We start from the raw sequence: 25,441 nt of genomic DNA, 5'->3' as shown, positions 1-25,441 counted from the left end.
AGCTGCTGCAGCGTCTGCCTGCCGCCCTCTCCAGCGTTTCCGGACCGGCTTGGGCGCTGCCTCCCGCCATGCTCCACTAGTACCTTAGGGCGCGTGCGCCACGCGGCCCTCTCTCTTATTTCCTACTTGGCGCGAACCTCAGGGGCGTCCCCCGTGATGATGTCACACTGCCCGGATATTTAAAGCCTACAATGTTTGCTAGCCTTTGAGTTAGCAAGGGGAATTCCTTACGGATGGGATTCGCTCTCCGTACCCTCCAATTCCGTACTGCCTCCAATTCCATTGGATTCTTAATGCTAACGGGATACCCACTCCTCGGGGGCTTCACTTGCTTTTCAGTTCGCTATCAGGAACCGGTACTCGCTCCTTGAGGGCCCATGTTCCCTGACTTGCTGCCTCCTCCTACCTTCTCTTCTGCCTGGAAGGATTCGCTATCTTCAACACCAGTGAGTACTACCATCTTCACCTCACAGCTGTTTCCTGGAACCAGGTACTCGCTCCTCGAGACCTGCCTCCATTCCAGCCCTGGTGCCATCTCCTACGTGGAACCGCTGTGTGAGTACATCACCTTCAAGCCTCTCAGCTCTCAGGGATCAGGTACTCGCTCTTCGAGGGCCTGCTCTCCCTATCCTGGGGTTCTCCATACTGGGGCTAGTGCATATTCCACTGTACTCATTATTCTCAGTTCTTTCCACTACAGCACTGCTACCGGAGGAGTCGCTGTTCCAGTGCCTGAGTGTTACTAGCCCAGCCGGGTTACTTCTACTGCTCACAACTGCCACCTCTGGTGGCTTCATCACATTGTCTAATAAAAGATCAATCTCTGTTCTTGTGTGTCCTAAGCTGAGTCTGAGGGGCCTGTGAGGGCCCCTCAGACTCAGCTTAGGACACACAGCTTAGGACTCAGCTTAGGACACACAGCTTAGGACACACAAGTCCTGTGGCCCCTCACAGGACTTCCCCCCGTGGGCGTGGTCAGCTGCCACAGTGTCCAAGGGTCCACCCAAACCTCACTAATTATAACAGGATAGCAGAGATACTGAGATGTTTCTCTGCCTTCGGGAAGGCAAGAGAAGGCTTTAAATATTTGGGTATCTGGGTGCCATGCAGAATAGGGGACATTTATAAAACTAATTATGCACCAGTGGTCAGCAAAATTAAGAGGGATCTTGTGGGTTGGGAGATTTACTTCCTTGCTTGGGCTGGTAGGATTTGAAAATGAACATATTGCCTCGTCTAACGTACCTGTTTCAACATATTCCCTGTTATTTGCCTGAGGGGTTTTTCTCTGTTCTTTACGGAGTCATGCTAAAATTTATTTGGCATCAGAGGCCTGTGCACATTAAGGTGGGAACTTTATGGCGACACAAAGAGGCAGGGGGTAATGGCTCTCCCAGACCTACAGAGTTACCACTGGGCCTGTGGCCTGGTGGGAGCAATGACAGGGCTCCATAGGGAAAAGACAGTGTCTTGGTATTCACTTGAAACTAAGCAACCAGAGCTATTCGTAGGTGTCAAAGCCCTCATATTATATATACCCTAAAAATTTGGAAAGCAATGAGCAAGAAACTACAGTGGCCTGAGCAAGGCCTTTCTGTGCTTACTCCCTTGCATGGAATCTTATGATTGGCGTCCTTCATGCTGTACCGGGATGCCTCTCAATGGAGAAAATTGGGTCTTAAATTCCTGGGGCAATTATGGGAAGATGGCTATAACAAGTTAGGACCTTAGGGATGAATATGAGATGGAGGGAGAGTCGGAAATATTTTTATTAAAATTTGGTGGCTGAGTTGGGAAAGGGGCTGGTGGCCCCAAGCCCCAGGTCTGGTAGAGAGAATAATTATACAGGAAAATATATCTTGCATAGGTATTTCTATTTTCTATAAAGCTTTGCAGAAAAGCCAAATCCAACGAGACCCACCTCTAGGTATAACACAGCAATGGAATAGGATCTCCAGATGGAATTAACAAGTCAGCACTGGGAAAGCATATGGAAAAGGGCACATAGGATATCCCTTTGCACTCATTGCATGGAAATGATTGTCAGGTTTTCGATAGAGCTTACAGGTATCTTTTATTCTACACTAAGTTTTCCCCAACCAGCGGGCTCTGTTGGAGGGGTTGTGGCCAATCTGGCTCTTATATAATATTAAATGGACTTGTAAACATATTGTACATTTTTGGTAAATAGTTAAGGCAGAGTGCCACTTGATCTTAGGATGAGAAATTGATATCAAGCCTGCCCTATGTTTATTGGGAATCTGGGGGGAACACAATCTCACTATTTCACTAAGACATCTGGCTGATCAGTTACTACACGCCGGAAGGTTTACAATCGCCTCGATGTGGGAGTCTGCTCCAACACTGAGCAGGTGGTAGACTCAGGTTCATGAAATTGCTCTGGTGGAGAAGCTTACCTATATGCTCAAAAGAAGGGGTTTTGTTGTTGTTTCGGGGGTGGGTTTTCTTTTTCTCTTATTATTTTTGAAATGAAGTTTAAAAAAATAAATAAATGGAATATAGACTCATATTTTCTTGAGACGGGGGCATTGGAACCATGGCCCTCAGACTGAAGAGCCTTGCCAATGCAGTTTCCACTGCTTGCTTCTTATGAGGGGAGTGGCAGGGAGATACCATGAACACATCCCGAGGAACACTGTGAAACTCCAGCACATATCTTTTTCATATCACCTCCAAGACCCATTGATCTGATGTGATCTCAACCCACCTCTGATAGAAGAAAGACAGGCATCCCTGTCTTTCTTGTTCCTGAGGGTGGGTCGGCAAACCTTCTTTGGAAGGGTCAGGAGGTTCCACTACCCGAACCTGCACCCCTCCTTGGCTGTCGGGGATGAAAGGACAGAGTCCTATCAAAAGGTTGAGTCCTCTGATGGGTCGTTCCTCTATAAGGACAAAAACGCCTGGATCCTCTAATATGACCTCTCATGTTAAAAGAGCATGGTACCTGCTTCTTATCCTCTGGCAAACGAGGAATTGAAGATTCGCCTCACTTACTGGCCAGTTTCTCTAACTCACTCCCAAATAAGTGTGAACCTTTAAAGGGCAACTTGGTGAAATTAGCCTTGGAGGATGCATCAGCTGACCAATTTCTCAGCCACAACTGATGCCTGGCCTCTACTATGGAAGCCACTCCTCTGGCTGAAAAGCAGACGAAATCATAGCCCGCATCTGCCAAAAAAAGCAACAGCTGGCTCCATAACTGCCCTGGAGTTCACCCCAGAGTCATCGACCTCCTGGGAGAGAAGCAAACAACAGTGAGCCACCAGGGAACAAGAAGCAATCTGCAAGGTCATTGCCACTGCATCAAATGCTTTCTGTCATGCGCATCCTTCAGTGCAGCTCCTCCTTCCATGGAAATAGTGGTCTGCTTGTAGAATGCACACACAAGTGCAGCTAACTTCAGAAAACGTAAACGCTCTCTTGCCACTGGATCCAGAGGGTACAGGCCTTCTAAAACCCGACCCCCTTTGAAATTAGCCTCTGGGGCGCCCCACTCAAGATCAATCAATTCTTGAATGGCCTCCATCTCTTCAGCTCTAACACAGTGTCTGCCCCAGGAGCATTTTCAAGGGCTGGGAAATCAGAGCTGGCAGTTCATCTCTATGAAAGAATCATAGCATAGTTCTATACGGTTCTGATCCTGGAGGAATTTCACCATCTTCGAGAAAGTCAGGATTGGCGTCATCATCCGTGTGATCCGAACCTCCATCGGGAAGTCCCGCTGCCACTCTAGGAGTTCTCCGGCACTTGACAGTAGGTCCAGCAAGAATCCTACATGCATCTGCTATACAAGTGTTAGAGAAGGCTGAAGATTGTGCCTGGATAAAGGATTGCAATCCCTGGAAAAACTCTATCCATGAAAAAGTAGGAGTTTCCAATTCCGGAGGCACTAGAGGCATACTCACTGAGCAACCATCTCCTGTTGAGGAACCAGTTAGGGGAGCTCCAAATTCAAGTGCCCTACCTGAGCAGTCTTGACCCAGGCCTATATCCGCTGGGAAGAACCAGGCTTAGTGAAATAGAAAAGGATAATTCTCCCTGAGCCTCCAAACAGCACTGACACAAATTAGCAAACACTCCTGGCTGAGATGCCCAAATATGACAGGCAGTGCAAACAAAGGTGTTTAGGTTTCTTAGGCATAGGCGCTATTATGGCCAACAGAGTGCTTGAGCAGCGGCTGGAGGCATGCGTCTAGCTTCTTTTTTTTTATATATATTGAAAAAGCCTAGGCGCCCAAAAATTAGGCATCCAACAATTAGGCATCTGACATTTAGGCAACTGATACCTAGGCATCCCAAAAATAAGCACTGTAACAATTTAAGCGCTCAATAAAACTTGTGCGTACAGGTAAGCATGCGGCCAATTAAGGCACCGCTTAAATTAGATGCATTGAATTCAAGGCCCGACTAAGCATCCAAAATCTGGACGCACAACCTGGATGCACAGCTAGACACACACACCGAACTGACAAGCCTGTAGAGGGAAAATTTAGAAAGCGCGCAAAATACCATTGTGGCTTACCACACGACACACAGCAAAAAAGTCTCAGAGTGGGGCCTAGCCTACAAAGGCTGCTCAACCCGCCAGGCTGCTCACATCCCTCGACCTCCCATGGAGCAGGACGAACGTCGGAATGGCAAGCCAAGCACGGAGACCAGAAGGAGGAAGTCCTACGTGACAAAAAGCCTCCTTTTGTCTCTGTAAATATATATAATTATTTATTTATTTTTAACACCTGGCTGAGCACAGAGACTGTCTCCGGCTGCGGGAGGAGAGGGCATAAGCCATCACTGCCGCGCTCGGCTTCCTGCACCCAATGTATTTCAGTTGCTTAAGCAGCTAAGTCCATGCTGGCTGAAAAAACAGCTACTGGACAAGGCACTCATCTGAGGGGCCACGGAAATCACCTCAGGAATTCTCAACTGGGGGAGGGAACTTTAGTATCATCACAGGAGAGCGGGGCGAATGTAATATCCTTAATTCTCCATTTTCAAAATGAAGCAATCCCCAGAAGGGAGATGCACGTCCACCATCTGCTGGAGACAGAGAATTCTGGCAGACTGATGTCACTGCAGGAGTGTATATACTGTGACATCAGTTTGCTTCATCTCCTGGTAGAGGTTCATAACCCACTTGTTCTGGATTCATCTGACTGGACACTAAGAAAGTTTAATTTTCTTTTTTGTTTGACCCCACTGGGGATCTGCCAAGGCCAATCGGGTCTGGGCACGCCATCAACGTAGTACACTCAGGTCTGGGATGGGAGGAGTGGTACTGAGGGCAATTCTCAGACGAGGCGCCCCTTCAGCCCTTGGGCACGAAAAGGTTGCTCCAGTTGCCCTGGCTTGTTACCCAGGGACATGTGGAGCTCAAGATGGAGAATACGAAAAAAGAAGGAAAAAACACCCCACCATTATAACTAGCAACAAATAAGACAAATTGTTTAAATGTAAAAATTTCCCATTCTGTATAAGAGAAGACAATCATCTTAGTTACAGCATTACAAGCCAATAAACCAGAGTCCTCACCTTGAGAATTTAACCAGGTTTCAGCTTAGTCCTTTATCTAACCAGGAACTAGATAACTCCTGCACTGGTAATATTGTGATACTGAAGATTTGGGATCTTTCAATCTCTGTCAAAATTTTACAGTTACACATTAGCTGGATACTAGTTGGAAGAGAAATAATTTATCTCACAGGCATACTGTAAATTAATTCTGTGTGTGGGGATCACGTGATATGATGGGCTCGGTAAGGCATGAGAGGACCAAGCTCCAGCCACCAATCTGATATATATTTACATTTTTGCTGTTCTTATCTGACCACTTTGAGCACTAAGGCACGGCAATACAGTCTAAGTTCAGACTGTGTGTTTGCAGTGGCTTTCCTGAATTTAATGGCGACCAAAGCTGTTAAAAAAGAAAGATAAAACAAAGGCCATAGATTCCAAAATGGACGCATCCAAATCTGACTCACCCTCCGTTCTTGCTGAGGACTCGTTGGAGAAGGTAACTGCTGCAGTTGTAGCAGCATTAGACACGAGACACCCAAATCTCTGAACAAATAATGGAGTTGCACTCTACCATGTCATGGATATCGTGGAAGGCTGCATCACAGAGGTCGAGGGCAACATTGGTACTTTGGAGTGGAAGGTTGAGGCCCTACAAAAAGCTGCCTGTGCACGGGACGATAAGCTTGATGAGTTAGAAAATCAGTAATCTTCAGTTTGTCGGCTTTCCCAAGAGTATTCCAGAGCAAGATCTGGGGAGGACCCTGGAACCATGGCTGCAAGCCACGGTGACCTTTGCAGGGGTGGCTCCAGTAGGCCTGATGGAGTGGGCGAATCGTCTGGACCACAAGCCTACAACAGATCAGAAACCGTGCATTGACATTGGCAGTGCCAGAATTTGGAACTACACCCGGAAAGTCAAGATCCTACAATATTTTCGTAAACAAAGGGAATTAAAGTTTGAGAATACAAAGATTTAGATCTTCCAGAACTTTTTGTTACAGATTGCTAATCTCTGCAAAGCATTTACATCAGTCTGTGCCAAACTGGTGCACAAAAATGTGAGTTTTTCTCTATCGTATCCTGCACACTTACGAATCTGGTACCAAGGGTGCTCACGGGTTTTTGATGTGGCGCACACAGATGCGGAATATGTAAAAAGCCTGGAAGCTGGTGATGCAGCAGCTAGATAGAGAGTAAGGATGGACACCATGTGCACATTTTTGGATTCGTGTCTCGGGAGCGCTCTGATTCGGCAGTTCGCTTCCCATGCCTGGGCTGGGCCTGTCTATATTATTCCATAAACTGAAGTGATTTCTTGGTTTACATTTTTGGCATTTCAACTGTTTAAACTCATATGGACCCACTTCAACTTCTAATGTGCCCCACAGGGAACTGGTTCAAGTTGGATTTTCTTCTCCATTAACAACATGAACATTTTGGTTATGCTTGATAATGTGCGTGATGGCTGAGCACATCAGTCACCTGACATGACTTCCAGTCTCTTAGATGGAGATCTTTTTGCACGGTTAAAAGGGGAAGGAGAGGCGGGTGGGAGGGGTAAGGGAACTCTCTCACGATGGTGTTGTGTTGATGGAGTCTTGAGGGGGTGAGGGGGAAGGTTGGGGGGGTGAGAGGGAAGGTTGGGGGGGTGTGGGGGGTGTGGGCCTATGGGTATGTTATTGTCTTTTGCTGGGTCTCGGTTTCCCAATGAAGGAATTTTTTTCACTAGCACATGTACTAACAGTTTTTGTTTTCATATCCTGGACCTTAACAGTGTTCCAGGTAATGTGATTTGTGCACTTGGGATATATTGGTCTAGGATACAGGCCTTTTCAGTATCTGTTTTTGTGTCCATGGCACTTAATCTAGTTACTTGGAATGTCATTGGGTTGGGTACCCTGGTTAAGAGGGAAAAGGTGTTGAGTCATTTGAATAAATTACAGTCTAAGGTAGTTTTTCTGCAGGAGATGCTCTTAAGTTCTACAGAAGCTAGTAAATTGTGCAAGAGGTGGAAGTGACAAGTTTTTTCTGCAGGTTTCACCAAGAGCTGTGGAGTTGATATCCTTATCCACAAAGCGGTCCTTTAAGCTGATAGGGACCGTGGCGGATCCGGGAGGGAGATACATACCGGCTCTGGGGACATTAATGGGACCACTGTTTTATTGGTATCAGCGTATGCTCTTAATCAATATGACCTAATGTCTCATATCACTCAGATGGGAGATTACCCAGTGATTCTAGGGGGAGATTTAAATTGTGTAATTGACCCGGATCTAGATAGACAGACGTCCAAAGGAGAACACCCCTTGAATGAAAACAAGGGACCTCGTTTTGTGTGTAAAAATTTACAACTGCTGGACTTGTGGCACGCTTTACATCCTGGTGAACGAGACTTTACCCATGTGGTGAGGGCTCATGCCACCAGAACCAGGATTGATTATTTGCTGATATGGGAATCCTTATTTCCTCAATTCCTTATAGTCTTTATAGAAGATTTGATTATTTCGACCATTCCCCTGTCATGAGTAGCTTTAAGGTGGGTGACCCCAGGAGTGTAGGGAGCTTGAAATTGTCTGCTACTTTGATAAACAATCCTGAGTTTCTTGCTTCTTTACATCGCAAATGGCGAGACTATGTTGAATTCAATCTAGATAACCCACTGTTGTTCTGGGAGACTGCCAATTCTGAACTCTGGGGTGACATAATTAGTTATGTCAGCTACGTGAGGAAAAAACGGAATGTAGAAATTATAAACAGTGAGAAAGTTGAGGGAGTGAAAACGTTTGATGCTCTTGATCTTTAATGCTGCTCTAATAGAAGAATTTAGGGGCACACAGTTGGCCTTAAACAATCTCCTTCACGTCAGGGTCATGGACTCTGCGGTATATGAAAAACCACTTGTTTAGATTTGGAAACAAATGAGTCACTTGCTGGCTAATTTATTAAAAAGTCATGTCCTCTCAAAATGTATCTCCGCTATTAAATCTAAAACTGGTATTGTCCAGACTGCTACTGCAGTGTGTTTTGTGATTTTTATCAGTAGCTGTATGCGGCTGAGCCTGCAGCTTCGGAGAAAATATCTAACTTCCTAGATTGCTTGCAATATCCCCGAATCACAAGCAACACCTTGCTGAAGGAGGAGGAAATTAAATAGGCTATTCATTCCTTAACATCTAAGAAGGCTCCAGGGCCTGATGGTCTGGATACCTTTTTCTACAAATCATTAATTAATCATATACCTGACTTTTTGCGGATGGTTTACAAAGCTATGTCTGAGAAGGATCAGATGCTTGATGTAATGAAGGAGGCTACTATTGTGGTGCTACCTAAACCGGAGTGGGATGAACAATTGCTGTTGTCCTATCGGCCTACCTCACTTCTCAATTTAGATATAAAAATTTACACAAAGATTCTGGCGAATTGTTTAAAAAATTGATATCCCCTGATCAAATGGGATTTGTATATGGTTGGCATTCTACAGTCAATATTCATAAGGCTGATTCTGCCTTGGAAGGCTGCATACATAATTCTATACCAGACCATCGGTTAGTAAGCTGTGATGCGGAAAAGGCTTTTGATAGGGTGGCCTGGCCCTTCTTTCTCACTGTCCTGTGAAACTTTGGTTTTGAGGGACTCATTTATAAATATATCACTTTACTGTACACAAACCCTTCGACCAGGATCTTAATAAATAGACAACTGTCCGAAGCCTTATCTTTGCAGAGGGAGACCAGGCAGGGGTGTTCCTTATCTCCGCTATTGTTTATTCTGACAGTAGAAACTCTCATTCTTAAATTACAGCAGACAGAGGAAGTCACTGGGATATCCCTGGGCCTGATTCCAATTAAAACCTTGCTATTCACAGATGATATTCTTTTACTACTGTCCAATACTAGGACTGCATTGCCTCCAGTGCTTCAGATTTTCTCTGCCTATCAAGTATTCTCTGGGTTCAAGTTAAATTTGGACAAAACGGAAGCTTTAAATGTTTCAGGAACTTTGCAGCGAAGTTGGGAAAATTTTCCAGTTAAGTGGGCCAGGGACACTATTAAGTACTTGGGGATTCAGATTCACAAAACACCGGTTATGTGGTATTTATTCAACATCCCATCGACTACAGAAAAATTGCGACAGAAACTGGTGAGTTGGCAGGCACTTCCTATCTCATTGCAGAGACGTATTGCAGTCATAAAAATGACCATTGCCCCCAAATTATTGTATCTCTCACTTATGCTCCCCTGTTATTTGCATGTGAAGGACCAGCGTGCCTTACAGAAAATACTGCAGATGTTCATTTGGCGAAGCAAGAAGGTGCATTTGTCTTTTGCTACTCTGGTAGGTGAAAAGGGGGCATGGAGGTTCCAGACTTTAAGTCGTATAATTGGGAGGCGCATCTTTGTTTATTAAGAGATTGGCTTTATGCTACCTCTTATACAGATTCTCAATTGATTTCAGCTCTTTGTGCTCCTCTACACCCGGTGGTTGTCTTATAGGACAAACTGGAAAACTTGAATGGATTTCCCCATTTCCTTTGAACTGGTGAGGGTGGCCAGGTGGGGTATGCTCCACAGATTTTTGTCCTTGATGCTCCATGTCTCACTACAATTACCCCTACGAGCAATTCCACAGTTTCTGTCCCTGGCGTTACCTAAGACACACAGCCTGCGGGTGTCTCCTGAATGGACCTTGCAAGAATTTGTTGATCCTGGCTCCAGGAAATTGTATTCATTCGAGGAATGCATAGACAAATTGGGGTTCCAATCTGGCCATTTTCTACTGTATGCACAAATTAGAGCACATTTTCAGGATCTTCAACTAGCTGGTGCTTTGCAGGGGATACCTCTTCTTACTCCACATTACTAAAATTGTTTCTGAATAAGCAAGGATCCCTATCGCACTTATATGTGTTTCTTCTCAATGCTAAATCATATTCAATTTATGACAAGCTTATTCCAAAATGTCAGGTGGATGTTAAAGGGTATTAGATGTTCTCATGTTAAGTGAATGCAATGTATCGATTCCCAAAATATCCACTAATGTAGCCCTCAGAGAATTACATACAAGAGTGTTTCAAAGGAGTGTGTTTTCTCACCTGTGTGCCTACAAAATGGGGCTTACAGCAGACACTAAATGTAATAAGTGTGGATATATAGAAGCATCCTTGATATATTGTCTTTGGCAATGTATGCCTAATACAAGTCTTCTGGGAATCGATACGTAGGCAACTTAATATCATCATGCATGCTGATGTTCAGTGGTCCTGCTCTTTTTGTATTCTCAATAATGACACTGGGGATGAAAGTGACAATGTGGACAATACTCTTTTTGTCTCCAAGGTATGTCTGATTGCTAAAAAATGCATTCTGCTACAATGGCTTAAACCTGTTCCTCCTACTATAGCATGTGGCATTCTGTTATGATTGAACTGTTCCAAATGGAAAATGGCTCACAGTAATGACGCTTTTCCCGGAGGAAGAAATTGTTTTTTAAAGAAATCTGGTATCTGTTTTCTTGTTCATTGCCTAATTCTCTGCAGATATTGTGTGCCTTTGACACTTAGGAGTTCCTTCATTGAAAACCAATTCTTATCATTTTGGTTCTTGGACTATTCTCTCTCCTGCACTTTGGAAAGTTAATTTTCTTAATGCGAGACCCCTGTGATTGACATCCTCTGAATGAGGGGAGAGGAGGGGAGGGAAGATTTGTAACTGGAAAACTTGTAGGTAATACAACATTGTCATCATGTACTCATGTTTGGAATGTATGCTTATGCTATGTTCCTCAATAAAGATATATTGAAAAAAAATTAATTCTGTGTTTAAATACTGACGTGAAGCACAGGAATGGAGCAAATGGGCATCTACTGAAGAAGTTAGCAAGAGCTGCAAGGAGGCTAATGCTATCACAAAAGAAAACCATATTCTTATGAAAGTTGTAAAATTCTTCTTACAGTTCAGATAGGACCAGTTTTTAAATGGGGGAAACGTTACTGGGAAAATGCAGCGACCAGGGCCTCCAAAGCCAGTGCTATAGTCAGCCTTTGCTCAACATGGCATCGGACCTAGGAGACAATGTAGGAGGAACACCACAGCATGGCGCTGCACTACCAGCCAGCGCTTGAAAAGTGTGCTCATGGCTTCTCCCAGTGGGACACAGAGCAAATTCTAGGAGGCCTTCTGTGTGGTTCAGCAATCTGCTTAAACTGTGTGGGGCTCCGTACATACAGAACCCTGTGCAGTTCAAAGAAAAGATCACTGAACTGTGTGGGAGGGGAAGGAGCAGTGCCAGTGGCTGAAGAAACTGCAGCAGGCTCAACGGAGTCCTCTTGATGCTGGAACACATTAATGGGGAGGCGAGAGAGATAAAGAGGTGGGGAAACATGGTGACTCAGGCGAGTGAGGACCCTGTGCAACGCTACAAATCTGCATTACCTCTCGCATTACCAACATTTCTCTGCTACTCATCCGGGCTTATCCTAGGCTTCTTGAATTCCAGTATCTTTTTTTCATCTACCAGCTCCCTCAGGAGGCAAACTATATATCGATCAACCTTCCTCTGTTTATCCTCTTTCATCCTTGTACCATGACCCCTTGTTCCCAAACTTCCTTTCCATTGAAAAAGGTTTTTGTCTTTGGCATTAATTATATATATAACTTACTCAAAGCAACTGTATGTTTTTCAAAGTTATTATATGTTTTAAGGTTCTATGTAACGCTCTCATGCGAAGTTACTGTTCCACTGTAAACCGGTTTGATTTGTATCCCATACAAGAAGATCAGTATATAAAAGTTATAAATAAATAAATATATATATATATATCTAAGCTATTGAAATAGCCCTATAAATGTTCCTGTCTTTTCTCTATGGGGCAGACTCTGCATAATTGGGGTAGCTTCCCCTTTGGAACTCTCTCTATTCTATCTATATACTTTTTGGAGATGCAGCCCCTAGCATTCATTAGAGTACTTCAAATGAGTTCTCACCAATGACTCGTACAAATGTCTCATCACCTTTTTTTCTACCAGTTATGCCGCTTCCTATGCAGCCTAGCATCCGTCTGGTTATGGTTATTGTCTTGTTGTAGTGTTTGGAAACCTTGCAATCAAAAGATATCACCCTAAGATCTCTCTCCTAGTTGGTACACATCAGAATCACATTCCCATCATGTACCACTCTCTTACAGGCCGATACAGTAAAAAACACGGGAGAGCAGGCAAGCGCCCACTCTCCCAGCGCGCGCACGGGACACTCTCCTGTGCGCGTGATACAGTAAAAAAATTTATTTAAATTAGGCCCGGCGGTAAAAAGAGGTGCTAGGGACACTAGCGCGTCCCTAGCGCCTCTTTTCGGTCAGGAGCGGCAGCTGTCAGCGAATTTGACAGCCGACGCTCAAGTTTGCCGGCGTCGGTTCTCGAGCCCACTGACAGCCACGGGTTCGGAAATCGGACGCCAGCAAAATTGAGTGTCCGGTTTTCAACCCGCGAGCCGCGGGACTATTTCAAATTTTTTTTTTTTTTTTTTGCTTTTTTTAACTTTTGGGAACTCCGACTTAATATCGCTATGATATTAAGTTGGACGGTGCACAGAAAAGCAGTTTTTACTACTTTTCTGCGCACTTTCCCTGTGCCCGGAGAAATTAGCGCCCACCTTTGGGTAGCGCTAATTTCTGAAAGTAAAATGTGCGGCTTGACTGCACATTTTACTTACTGAATCGCGCGGGAATACCTAATAGGGCCATCAACATGTACTGATGTGGACCCTTGGTCTGGAGTGATGGAGTGGTGACTCACCGAGGAACAGCTCCGATGAACTTGACTCCGGAAGGTGGTATGGGCGAAAGTCCTAAGGAGAAGGCATCCCTCAGCACTGCCCGCAGGCCCTCCGAGGAGCGGATAGCCATGAAGCGACAGGAAGCCCCCGAGGAGCGGGTACCACCAGAGCTCCAAGGCAGGAATACAGTGTCGGAGTCCAAGTCAAGGTCGAGGCAGGCGGAAAGAGGCAAGGTTGGAATCCAGGCAGAGGTCGAGGCAGGTGGCAAGAGGCAAGGTCGGAATCCAGGCAGAGGTTGAGGCAGGTGGCAAGAGGCAAGGTCGGAATCCAGGCAGAGGTCGAGGCAGGCGGCACATGAAAGGAAGTCCAAACCCAGTCCAAGGAACAAGCCAAAGGAGATACACAAGCCAGAAAGTGGCAAACCCATAAACCTTGTTGCAAGGCATCTACTGGGTCCCAGGGAGAAGTTTAAATCTCCCTGGGTGCTCATGTCATCTTCCGGGGCCGGCCTGGTCTTCGCGCCGCGACCCCTTTAAGAGGCGCAGCCTGCCGCGCTCTCCCCGATGCTGCTTGAAGGAACGCCAGGGGAATCGCGCCGCGGCCCGCGCGCCGTCCGCTGCGTCGGGAGGGGGTCCCGCTCCGGAGCCCCAGTGAAGGTAGGGGTCCTGGCCAGGGGCTGCCACAGCCAGGAATCGCTACACAACGTGCATTTGCATGTTGCGGGCGCTATTAGGTTCAGGGGGGTTGGACATGCGTTTTGGACGCGCTATTCCCCCTTACTGAATAAGGGGTAAAGCTAGTACGTCGAACACGCGCATCCAAATGCCGGCTAATAGTGCACTCCGTTGGAGCGCACTGTACTGTATCGGCCTGTTAGAGGTTTATATTCAAAGGGGTTTAAATCCTGAGGTAAAGATTTCCAGCCCTTGTTCCAGGTAAATTTATCAGGATAAGTTGAAGACGTTTCTCAGAGTAGGTTTAAAGTTAACCGTCACGTGTACCCGGCTAACTTTTAACTTAACCAGTTATTTTCAAAATATAGCTGGTTACATATAAATCCTTGCAGACCTGCAGGCCTGATCCCCCACCCCTCTAAATCACTCAAACTGAATTCAGGTCTGAACCCCTCCTCTCCCACCCATGCCCCCACAAAAGTTTTTTAGTTTTTTTTTTTAAGTAGTGGGCCTAGTGGTCGAGGAACCTCCCTCCACCAAATTCTGAAAATATATCTGTCCTCTGGGCCCCCTCCTAACCCCTACCTGCAACCCCAATCTGAACCCTCCTGCCCCACCCGGCACCCCCAGAAATCCCCACAGCTGCTGGGAGCTTTGGTCTGACCCTGCATGGCGGATGTTATATTCTTATCTATCTCCTTAGCAAGGTCAGTGCAAATTAGCTTCTCACTGCCAAGAACTGCACCACGTCTCAAGCTTTTTTAGGTCACTTCTCATTCTGTTTACTCTCTGACGGGTGTCCACTCTATTGCAGATCTTTGTGTCATCTGCAAAAAGGCTAACTTTTCCTTTCATTTGTTTTTACTTTGTCATTCTTATCATACATAGAAACATAGAAATTTCGGCAGAAAAAGGACCAAATGATCCACCCTGTCTGCCCAGCAAGCTTATGCCAGTATCTGCTGCACTGTGCAGGTTAACCCCATGCTTATCACTTTACCAGACCCGTAAAAGTCAGGGCCCTCGGATGCTGTTTGAATCCAATTTCCCTTAACCATTTCTGTGAAAGCAGATGCCTCCTCTCCCCCTCTTAGTCCTACAATCCCAGTCCTGCACTTCCTCCTTTCATCAACATATCTATAGTCCTGTCATTTCGAAATCCTTTCCACTTCAGAACAGAAACCGCTTTGACTTTATCTTTTCAGCCACCTCTTATGAAAACAACAGAAACCTCTTCTCTCTCATTTTTACTTATTGTCCTAAGTATGTTTATCATCTAGGTAATGCCTAGAACCTAAAATGAAGCTAGTAAAGAAGAGTAACAGACAACTCGCTAACTAAAATTAACTACTGTTTCCTTGGCTTCTGATTGGTCGAAGCTCTCTCAATAAAGTAACCAGCATCCTAAACACAGTTGACCATGACATTTCCGGACTGTGTGTTCCTACACCAGGCAGGCACTCACAACACGGCAGCCCACAGATTTAAGGCAGATGCACACACTGAAGGCCATAAGAGCTAATATTTCAAAATCACTGGGGATGCTAAACTGAACCTCCGTTCCCCTTTCCTGCATGCAGTGAAGGAGTGTGCTCAAGCACCACTGCACCACTGCCAAAAGCTATTCTTATTTGCATTTGCCTCTCTTCCTGGTGAGCCAACCGTATTCTCATTTGCATCCTCGCTGCATGGTTTTGCACACAGAAACAGAAAGCACTGTCACCAGTGAGTCTTGGAAAGTGCTTTCTGATTTTATAAAGAAAAACCCTGTTTTGCCCATTTCCATTATGTTCTGATTGAATATGGTGAATGAAAAAAAAACCACAAAACCCCAAAAACAGTTTTTACCAGTGCCCAGGTCACAGGAAAAAATAAACGGTTGTTTGCCAGCTGTCGATCTCGGGTAGGGAAGGGAGCCTCTCATGTCAGCTGCAGAAAAAACCACAAACCCAAGAACCCACAGCTCCGAGCACGAAAAAAGCCACTCAGGAGGCACCATCAGGGAGAGGAAAAGCCAAAGACACGGACCGGCTCTGTCAGTTTATAGGGTGACTAGAGCTCAGCAGGATACGTCAATCCCCTTCTTAAATCTGCGTATTTCTGCTGTATCTGCATAGAAGGCAAACGTGATTAAAGTATGAATAGCAAATTTAACTTTTAAGGTTTCTGAGTGCGATCTGGAAGAAAAAAGGAAGTTGCTATGTTGAAAGGTTTGAACCCTCTTGATCAATTTGTTTCCTCTGGCATAGCAATAAAGATATGCAGCTGGAAGTCATTTCTGACCAAAGTATTCTGTTTGTCGTGTTAGACCACTTGAATATGGAGAAATAAGGGTTAACCAAGGGGGAAGTTGTAATTCATCTCTGACTCACTTTTGAGAGCTAAGGTCCCTTGGCTTAATGAAGAGAGGATAATTCTCAAAAGCAAGTCACAGATGTATTGCAATAGTCCAATTAAAAAAAAAAAAAACTATCTATAACTTGTTTGTAGGCTCTTATTTGTAATACAGAAATTTCAAGATCTTTTATAAGTTATTACTATGTAGCCTGATACTGCACACTAATAACTTCAAGCATTAGCTGGAAAGAATTTTTAAGAGGGCAGGTCCCCAGCAACTAAAAGCTCAATGGCCTATTATCTGTCAATTGTATTTTTCTCTCTGGTGCTCTGTCAATATAGGAAGTCAGTCACCCTCTCATACTCACCACTGCAAGGAGAGCCTCCTCAGAGGGAGACAATGACCCTCACCCTTCTCATCCAGTGCAAGGAGACACTCCTCAGAAAGAGACAGTCACTCTCTCATCCCCCTCCACTGAGAGAATCTCTTCCTCAGAGAGATTCAGTCACTCTCTCACTCCTCTCCATTGAGAGGAGAACCTACACAGTCTCATATCCAGCACTGTATGGAGAGCCTCCTCAGAGGGAGAAAATAACCCTCTCCTTCTCATACACTAGGAGACCCTCCTCAGAGACACAGTCATTCTTTTCACCGCCCTCAGAGAGAGTCACCCTCTCATACTCACAACTGAAAGGAGTTCTCCTCAGAGAGAGATAATGACCTCTCCTTCTCCTCTAGTGGGAGACCCTCCTCAGAATGAGACAGTCACTCTCTTATCCCCTCCATTGAGAGGACACCCTCCTTAGAGAGAGACAGTCACTCTCATATTCCTCTCCACTGACAGGAGACCCTCCTCAGAGGGAGAAAATGACCCTCTCCTTCTCCTCCATGGCAAGCAGACCCTCCTCATAAAGAGAGACAATCATTCTTTCACCGCCCTCCACTGAGGAGATCTTCCTCAGAGACAGTCTCACCCTCTCATACCCACCATTGCAAGAAGTTCTCCTCAGAGGGAGACAACGACCCTCTCCTTCTCCTCCAGTGGGAGACCCTCCTCAGAATGAAAGAATCACTCTCTTATCCCCTCCACTAAGAGGAGACCCTCCTGAGAGGAAGACAATGACCCTCTCTCCCTTCTCCCTTCTCCTCCAGTACAAGGAAACCCTCCTCAGAAAAAAACACTCTCTCGTTCCTCTCCACTGAGAGGAGACCCTCCTCAGAGGGAGATAGTTACTTTCTCGTGCCCTTCACTGTGAGGGAGATCACTTCTACCACACAATGATTCATTTCCAGAAAGATCCATTACTGCTACTTTTCTTTCTGCAGCTCCCCTTATAGCCTTTAAGCAATCATGTTTGCAAGAGAAAAGATAACTGATTATTGTTCTCTGGAGGCTGTATTTTAATGGTTCACATGACTGTCAAGACCTAGGTTTTCTAGATTTATTGTCTCTGTGAATGCACCACCTGCCACTAAACGGCTCTCACCAATCAATGTCTCACTTCATCAAAGGGAAGCTCCATCACAAATATTCTCTCTGGATTATGCATCTTGTTCTTGATTTACCTGTAATCTTTCCTTATTGTTACTTTTTCCATTTTTGATTTGGTAAGGTCATGCCAGTGAAAGTGCTCTTCAAAGTCCTTTCCTGTTTTCCCTGTGAATTAGTATCCAAGTTTCTTCCTGTTTTCTGTTGCAAGATTTGCTGTGGGAAGATCAAGCGTGTGTGTGTGAGAGAGTGTATGTTTGATAGCGTGTGTGTTTAGGCTCCATTGTGGAAACTTCCTGCAGGAAACAGGCCAGAGCGTGAGAGGGGCCTGCAGCAGGAGCCAGATTCAGGGACCGGAGAACGTCAGAGAGAGGGAGCAGAAGCCAGTTCAGGGAAAACACCCAGCAGCAGCTGACGGGCAAGGCAATATGTAGAGGGCCCTTCTCTGGAGTATCACATGCAGAAAGTAAACAGGGAACGGTTATTTACCCTTTCAAACAACACTAGGGGACACTCCATGAAGCTAGCAACCGGCAGATTTAAAATAAATCATAGGAAGTATTTTTTTCACTTAAGATTCTATATCTTAATTGTGCACTGTTTCCAGAGGACATAATTGAGGTGCCTATCACACAGTGAGGTTCAAAAGAGGATTGGAAAAGTTCCTAAAGGAAAAGTCCATAAGCAATTAGCCAGGTAGACTTGGGAAAGCCAGCACTTATCCCTGGGAGTGAGATACAACAAACAGATCATCTATTGGGGATCTGCCAGATACTTGTGACCTGGACTGGCTACAGTCAAAGACAGGATGCTGGGCTCCATGGACCTCAGTTCTTATTTTCTTACATTAAGGTGGGGGGAGATGGGGGCAAGAGGATGTGACCTGCAGGTAGAAGCACCCAAGCAGTGGCAACTGGAAGTTGTGAGGGAGGGGGAGGGCCACCCAAGAAGCAATGACATTGGAAGCTGGAGGTTTTGAATGCTGAGAAGTGGCTAAAAGGATTGGTAGTTGCTAGAGGGGGGAGGGGCCAAGGAGTGAGGGCAATTGGAAGTCCGAGAGGAGCTGAGGAGAAGAGGAAGCAGCGGCTGGAGATCAGGAGAGGGTGGCTGAGGAAACACAGGGGCTTCAGGTCAGGAGAGGGAGCCCAAGTACCTCAGTCTCTATTTAACACTGCTCTCGAATCAATGCGTCCAAAAATGCAACACCCAAGAACTTTGTATTTACCAATCTCTCTAGTTATTTAAAAGCTTTTATTAAGTGCTTTCCTAGGTGTACAACTGTCCAAAGAGGTGAACAAAATGTGCAATCAAAAAGCTTTCAAATTAATCTATAAACATACATACTGCAAACGTCTCACATGGTAAGTATAAAATCAATTTAGTAACACTGGGCTTGCCTCACTTTCTACGCCATCTGGACTGTTCAAACCAACCGCAAAAACACAAGTCATTCTTACTTACCCATCTGCGGTGTCACTTATCTGAACTGGACCAAGGCCAAAACCCCAAGGCAATCCACAGACATCCCCCTCTTTAAAGAAAAGAGGGCAACAATCAAACTATCCACAAGGTTGGCTTCAATAAATAAAGCAAAAGTTGCTTTATTACCATAGGAAAAAACTTACTCACACAGGTTTGTATCTGCTTGTTCAGCAAGTACCCTCTTCGTATAAAACACGTACCCTCAGAAACACCTCAGCACTGTGCACTATTTCCTGCAGTAAGGGCGAGCCATTCTCCAACAGCCCATTTCTGCAGGCAACACTCGCAGATCCCTGCAGAAACGTCTTTCATTACTGTCCACCCCACCAGGTGTATTACCTAGGTTTGGTACTGGGTTTGTTTTCTTACACTTTACTTTTATAAAACTTATAACAACCATAAGAAAACTCAGTGCAGCAACTTGCCAAACAAACGGGATGATGAAGGAAGTACATATATTGCAATCCGAGTAAGAGAATAATCAAAGCAGGCTTCTAGTACTCAAACACAGACTTACAGTGCGCAAAAACAATTCAACGGTGGGGATTCAGAGAAATAAGGAATGTAAAATAAAAATAAAACAAAACGTGACAGCAGATAAAGGCTGTATGACTTAGCCACCCTGTGCTGTGGAGTGAAATACCCAAGCTCATGACAGTCAAAAGACAAGAAACGACCTTTAGAGCAAACTCTTATCCTCTAACCCAGGGGTGGCCAACTCTGGGTTAGCCAAAGCGGCCTGGTTTTCAGGACATCTACAATGAAGGCAATACACACGGGTCTATCTCATGCATATTCATTGGGGATATCCTGAAAACTAGGCTTGCTTGTGGGCCTTGAGGAATGGATCTGCTCACCCTTGCTCAAGCCTTTATGACCGTCTAGAAACTTGCAAATAGCTCAGTACAGGGTCCCTCAGTTTACACACCTGCTTTGTGAACCCCTCAAATTAGCAGTTAAGAAATCCACTTTCATCAAACCACGAGCTTCAGCTAACCAAGAATTTAGTGAAGGAGATAAAGGTTTCTTCCAATTGGATAACATGACCATCCTCCCTGCCACTGGTAATTTGATAATGAAGTCAGAATTACTTCCATGAGGCAGAGAATGGCAGAAACAGAACAATCCCCAGGGACCTGTTATGTCTAAGCTAAGGTGAGCTATGTTTGTTTGTTTTGAGTTGACTTTTCAGGACTGTGTATTACCTGAGCTAAGCTAAGCTGCATTGTTTTGAATTTCTTTTTTTTTTTTTCATTGTAATTAAAGTGCACCTAAGGAACAGCTTGAGTCTGCCTCCTTTTTCTTCTGGCTGTATCCAAGCCGCTACCAAACCACCTTTTTAATATGATGATACACCTAAGTAGGTATAAATGTTTAATTTGTTGCCTATTTACGTATCCAAAAGGGAGTTAGAGCAAACTGGAAAAAAGTGGTGTAGTCCTTCCTTTGGAGAGGAAAGAAATCTAGATTGGCATTAACTCAAAAATTGAAACCTAGAGGGAAGGGAGGATTAGGGTTGCCTTATTAGCAGTGGTATAATTTAGCGGGGAAAATGAGGAATGTAAGCAATTGGATTATGCTTACAAGCTATTATACTTCTATACAGTTTGAGATGTCCTTATTAGAGCACCTTGAACCAAGATACAGACTTCATACTACAAGTTCCAGGCTACTACCCCACCTTAGACATGTCTTAGTTTTACCATTGATGAAAACCTGAAAATGGGTTTGTAAAAGATTGGGACTTAACTATCAGTAGGGACCTTCATTTTCGGTTTTTATTTTTCCTGGGATCTTTATTTTTATTTATTTTTCTTTATTTTTATTTTTTCCTGGGAATTTATTAGGGTTTATTATGACATAAATAAAGACAAGAGAAAATCAGCTGAAAAATTTGACTGTTTTTCTGGGTAAAAATCAGAGTTTAGCCAGGACAATAAAACATTAAGCAGATTCTCTCACTCACCTATTCAGCAGCATCCCAATATCTACCCCTGCCTAGCATGTTCCTATTTCTCTCCCCCCCCCCCTCCAAGAAGCTCCCTCTTCGCCTCCCCCCCCGCACTCCAACACCATTTATCCTTACTGGTGGTAGTTCCAGGCTTCTCTCTCCTTCGGCGGCATGCTTACTGAGGCTCCCACCCTCTGCAGCACTGCACTTCTGCTTTTCTGAAAGGCCAGGAAGCTTGCCAGGAATTGCTTCTGGTGGACAAGACCTGCTTCAAATGCTTTTGTGGCACCAGGCACTTTGGGCTGCCTAGGAGGTGGCACTTGAAACATGGCATGGGTGGTTTAAGGAGTGAGGAGGTGGGATGTGAAACATGGCATGGGTGGCTTAAGGAGTGAGGAGGTGGGATGTGAAACATGGCATGGGTGGCTTAAGGAGTGAGGAGGTGGGATGTGAAACATGGCATGGGTGGCTTAAGGAGTGAGGAGGTGGGATGTGAAACATGGCATGGGTGGCTTAAGGAGTGAGGAGGTGGGATGTGAAACATGGCATGGGTGGCTTAAGGAGTGAGGAGGTGGGATGTGAAACATGGCATGGGTGGCTTAAGGAGTGAGGAGGTGGAATGTGAAACATGGCATGGGTGGCTTAAGGAGTGAGGAGGTGGGATGTGAAACATGGCATGGGTGGCTTAAGGAGTGAGGAGGTGGGATGTGAAACATGTCATGGGTGGCTTAAGGAGTGAGGAGGTGGGATGTGAAACATGGCATGGGTGGCTTAAGGAGTGAGGAGATGGGATGTGAAACATGGCATGGGTGGCTTAAGGAGTGAGGAGGTGGGATGTGAAACATGGCATGGGTGGCTTAAGGAGTGAGGAGGTGGGATGTGAAACATGGCATGGGTGGTTTAAGGAGTGAGGAGGTGGGATGTGAAACATGGCATGGGTGGCTTAAGGAGTGAGGAGATGGGATGTGAAACATGGCATGGGTGGCTTAAGGAGTGAGGAGGTGGGATGTGAAACATGGCATGGGTGGTTTAAGGAGTGAGGAGGTGGGATGTGAAACATGGCATGGGTGGTTTAAGGAGTGAGGAGGTGGGATGTGAAACATGGCATGGGTGGCTTAAGGAGTGAGGAGATGGGATGTGAAACATGGCATGGGTGGCTTAAGGAGTGAGGAGGTGGGATGTGAAACATGGCATGGGTGGTTTAAGGAGTGAGGAGGTGGGATGTGAAACATGGCATGGGTGGTTTAAGGAGTGAGGAGGTGGGATGTGAAACATGGCATGGGTGGCACTTGAAACAGCTTCAAACAGTGGCTGGAGGTCTTGAAAACGCTGCATCTGTAGCTCAGGAGCAGCTTTTTAATCAGCCTAAAATGAGGGTGAATATCGGTTTAAACTGATTGTCACCTATGGAAAACTCTGGGAATTTATGGGTGAAAATCAGTTTCAACTGAAAACGAAGGACTCTATCAAGTATTGCCTTATTTACCAATCAGAAGGAATAATGATTTCATACAAGGGAGATATTTTATAACCTTTGTCACATGGAAGGCCAAGAGGTTGGAGTTGATTGGCCAATGTACATATTATTTTACATATGTTTTATTTTGTTTATGTGTTTTCATTTTTATGTATGTACATGCTGTTCTCTGTTGTGCTGAGTGCAGAATACAAATTGTTTGAAATAAAGAAATGTTTGGAGGAGAGTGACATTTCTTAACAATTCAGGATGTAGGGCACAGTTGGACATACTTTCCCAGGATTTATCTCATTGGGAACTTCTGATTGGAGGGCAGAAGGGGCACGTTGATTGTCTAACCTCTTTGAAGTACAGGAGAACCCAGTCAAACACTCTTGATCTCACTTTCACAAGCTTTTAATAGTCACAGATTTGGGATTATAATTCTTTTTATTGAAATGGCAACGAAATTGACTTTACACATTCAAGCTGATAACGTTTACAAAATGTTTCACATATATTTCTAAAACATCAGGTAATGTGTTGTTAAGGGAGCACCAGATTTTAATTTTTCACAGCACAGAGCACACAATCTCAGGTGTCTATTAAGTATGAGAAGATGGTGGGCACTTTGGGTCAGGTTTAGGCATAAGATATGGAAATTCATCTGTGATGTGATAGGTATTAAGTGGAATTCTACAACAGATGTTCTCCTTTTTTATGATTTCCACCCCATTCTCTGGGGGAATAAAAATGAGAAGTTGATAAAGACAATTCTTCTAGTGGACAAACAAGCCATTCTCAGGATCCCTCCTTTCTGCAGTAGAGAAACGAAGTACACCATCTTTTAATTATGGAAAAAGTTCAGAAAGAGACCATACTTGGGGGAGGAAGAAGAAACAGGTTTTGGACAGTCAGTCATTACCACACACAGCGCAAAGTATGGTATTGAATAAACATAGCTGACTTGTAGGCTTGCAAGATCATTCGTATTTTAATAATGAATCACGAAGTGGGGGAGTGTTTTTGGGAGAGAGTGGTTGAGATATTTGGGGCTCATTCAACTTTACTGGTCCTTCAATGGTGTTTTTACAAGTCTATGTGGTGTATATAAGAATCAATAGATACTATGTTTTGTTAGAACAAACATTAATTTCAAATTTTAAACATGGAGAAAGAAATGCAGTTACGGCCTTGGCAGTGTAAGATGGTCATCTGCAAACACAACTAAATGTGATTATACTGTCCTTAAAGGAAGCTGAATCTCATAATTTCACTAACCTGCCCGCAGCTGTATGTACAGCTATTGGCATACTTGATTTTATTTATGAAATTGTAACCGAACTTTATTGGCACCTGTTAGAATGTACGATATCCTACATTTACTTACCTTAGTCTATGTGCCTATTTGTAAACCGTTGCGATGGTATATAACTTAGCGACGGTATAGAAAAGTTCTTAAATAAAATAAAATAAATAACGTTACATGCAAGCCTAATTAGCTGTCTGTACTCCTGAACAATTCATTGGTGAGTTGGTAGGTCCCTCTTTAGTGATACTATTCAGAGCTAGGCTAGAAAGTGGAAAGGACAAAAGGTGAAAGGGATTTGAGAAGGGGCAGAGGAGGAGAGCACACCTTTTGATTATTTTGAAGAATGTCCACTTACCCACAAATCATGTTCTGCATAATCAAAGAGCAGCCACACTTTTCTGTCACTGTGAGAAAGGAACACCTTCTGTAATGCGATCACATTGGGATGTTTCAATTCTCGTAAAAGCTGAAAGCAAAGTAGAAAGAGAGTCAGCTCATCGACATTCATCCAAGAACACATTAACAGCAACTCAAAGGAACACATTCAAGGCTTATTTGCTAATAAGTTCAATAGGATTCCCAAAGATAAAATACTGTATCTGTATGTTAAATAACTGAAATGAAATGAAATGATACCAAGGAGGTTGGAAGAAGAGGAAGGTTGGACTTAGGCCGATGATGGAAGACTCCACAAACTGAAGCATGAAAAAAAAAAAAAGATGCAGTGTAGCAGATAATACAAACTGCCACAAATTCAGCCAAGAAATTCACAACTGCTGCCTACCAAAACCGGTGTCTGATCCACCATTAGGATGATTTTTGTTTTCTGGTGATGGTTATTTTGAATTTTCCATTGCAAAGATAGATTTTATCAGGTCTGAGCTTGACAGAGAGCTCACACCACTGCAGATGCTTGAGGTACCCGAGTCAGAAGGCTAAAGGATCTCTGGGGCTATCTGAGGCTGGGATTATTGATTCAGTCATAGGGCCTGATTTTCAAACTCATTTACACACTTAAAACTGGGTTTTAAAATGTAAATGCTTTACTTTACCCATGTAAGTGGGCTTTTGAAAATTGCTACAATTCCTGCCATTGAATTATCAATAGGTATTCCCACATTAAGGGCCGGATTTTAAAAGGGTTAAACGCGCCGGTCCTATTCTAAAAAGGCCCGGCGACGTGCGTAAAGCCCCGGGACGCGTGTAAGTCCTGGGGCTTTACAAAAGGAGTGGGGCGTGGGCGGGGTGGGGTGGGGCAGTCCGGGGCGGGGCAGGGCCAGAGGCCTCAGACATAGCGGCCATTGCCACTGTGACAGAGGATCGCGTGCCGGCAGGCTGCCAGCACACGCAACTTGCGCCTGCCCAGAAGCAGGCACAAAAGATAAGACAAGAGTCAGGGGAGGTTTGAGTAGGGAAGGTTAGGGGAAAGGGTGG

General features: G+C 44.6%; 1 protein-coding gene across 1 annotated transcript in view; it reads right to left on the bottom strand.

Annotated features, from left to right (window-relative positions):
• CDK19 (cyclin dependent kinase 19) overlaps window positions 1-25,441 on the bottom strand; it is a 529,893-nt gene that overhangs the window by 296,084 nt on the left and 208,368 nt on the right. The window contains exon 3 of the mRNA XM_029595265.1: window positions 24,363-24,473. Coding sequence (XP_029451125.1) covers window positions 24,363-24,473 — 111 coding nt within the window. The remainder of the gene's footprint in view (window positions 1-24,362; window positions 24,474-25,441) is intronic.

The sequence above is a fragment of the Rhinatrema bivittatum genome, chromosome 3, assembly GCF_901001135.1.
Source record: "Rhinatrema bivittatum chromosome 3, aRhiBiv1.1, whole genome shotgun sequence".
NCBI lineage: Eukaryota > Metazoa > Chordata > Amphibia > Gymnophiona > Rhinatrematidae > Rhinatrema > Rhinatrema bivittatum.
This window is presented reverse-complemented; position numbering and strand designations above follow the sequence as displayed.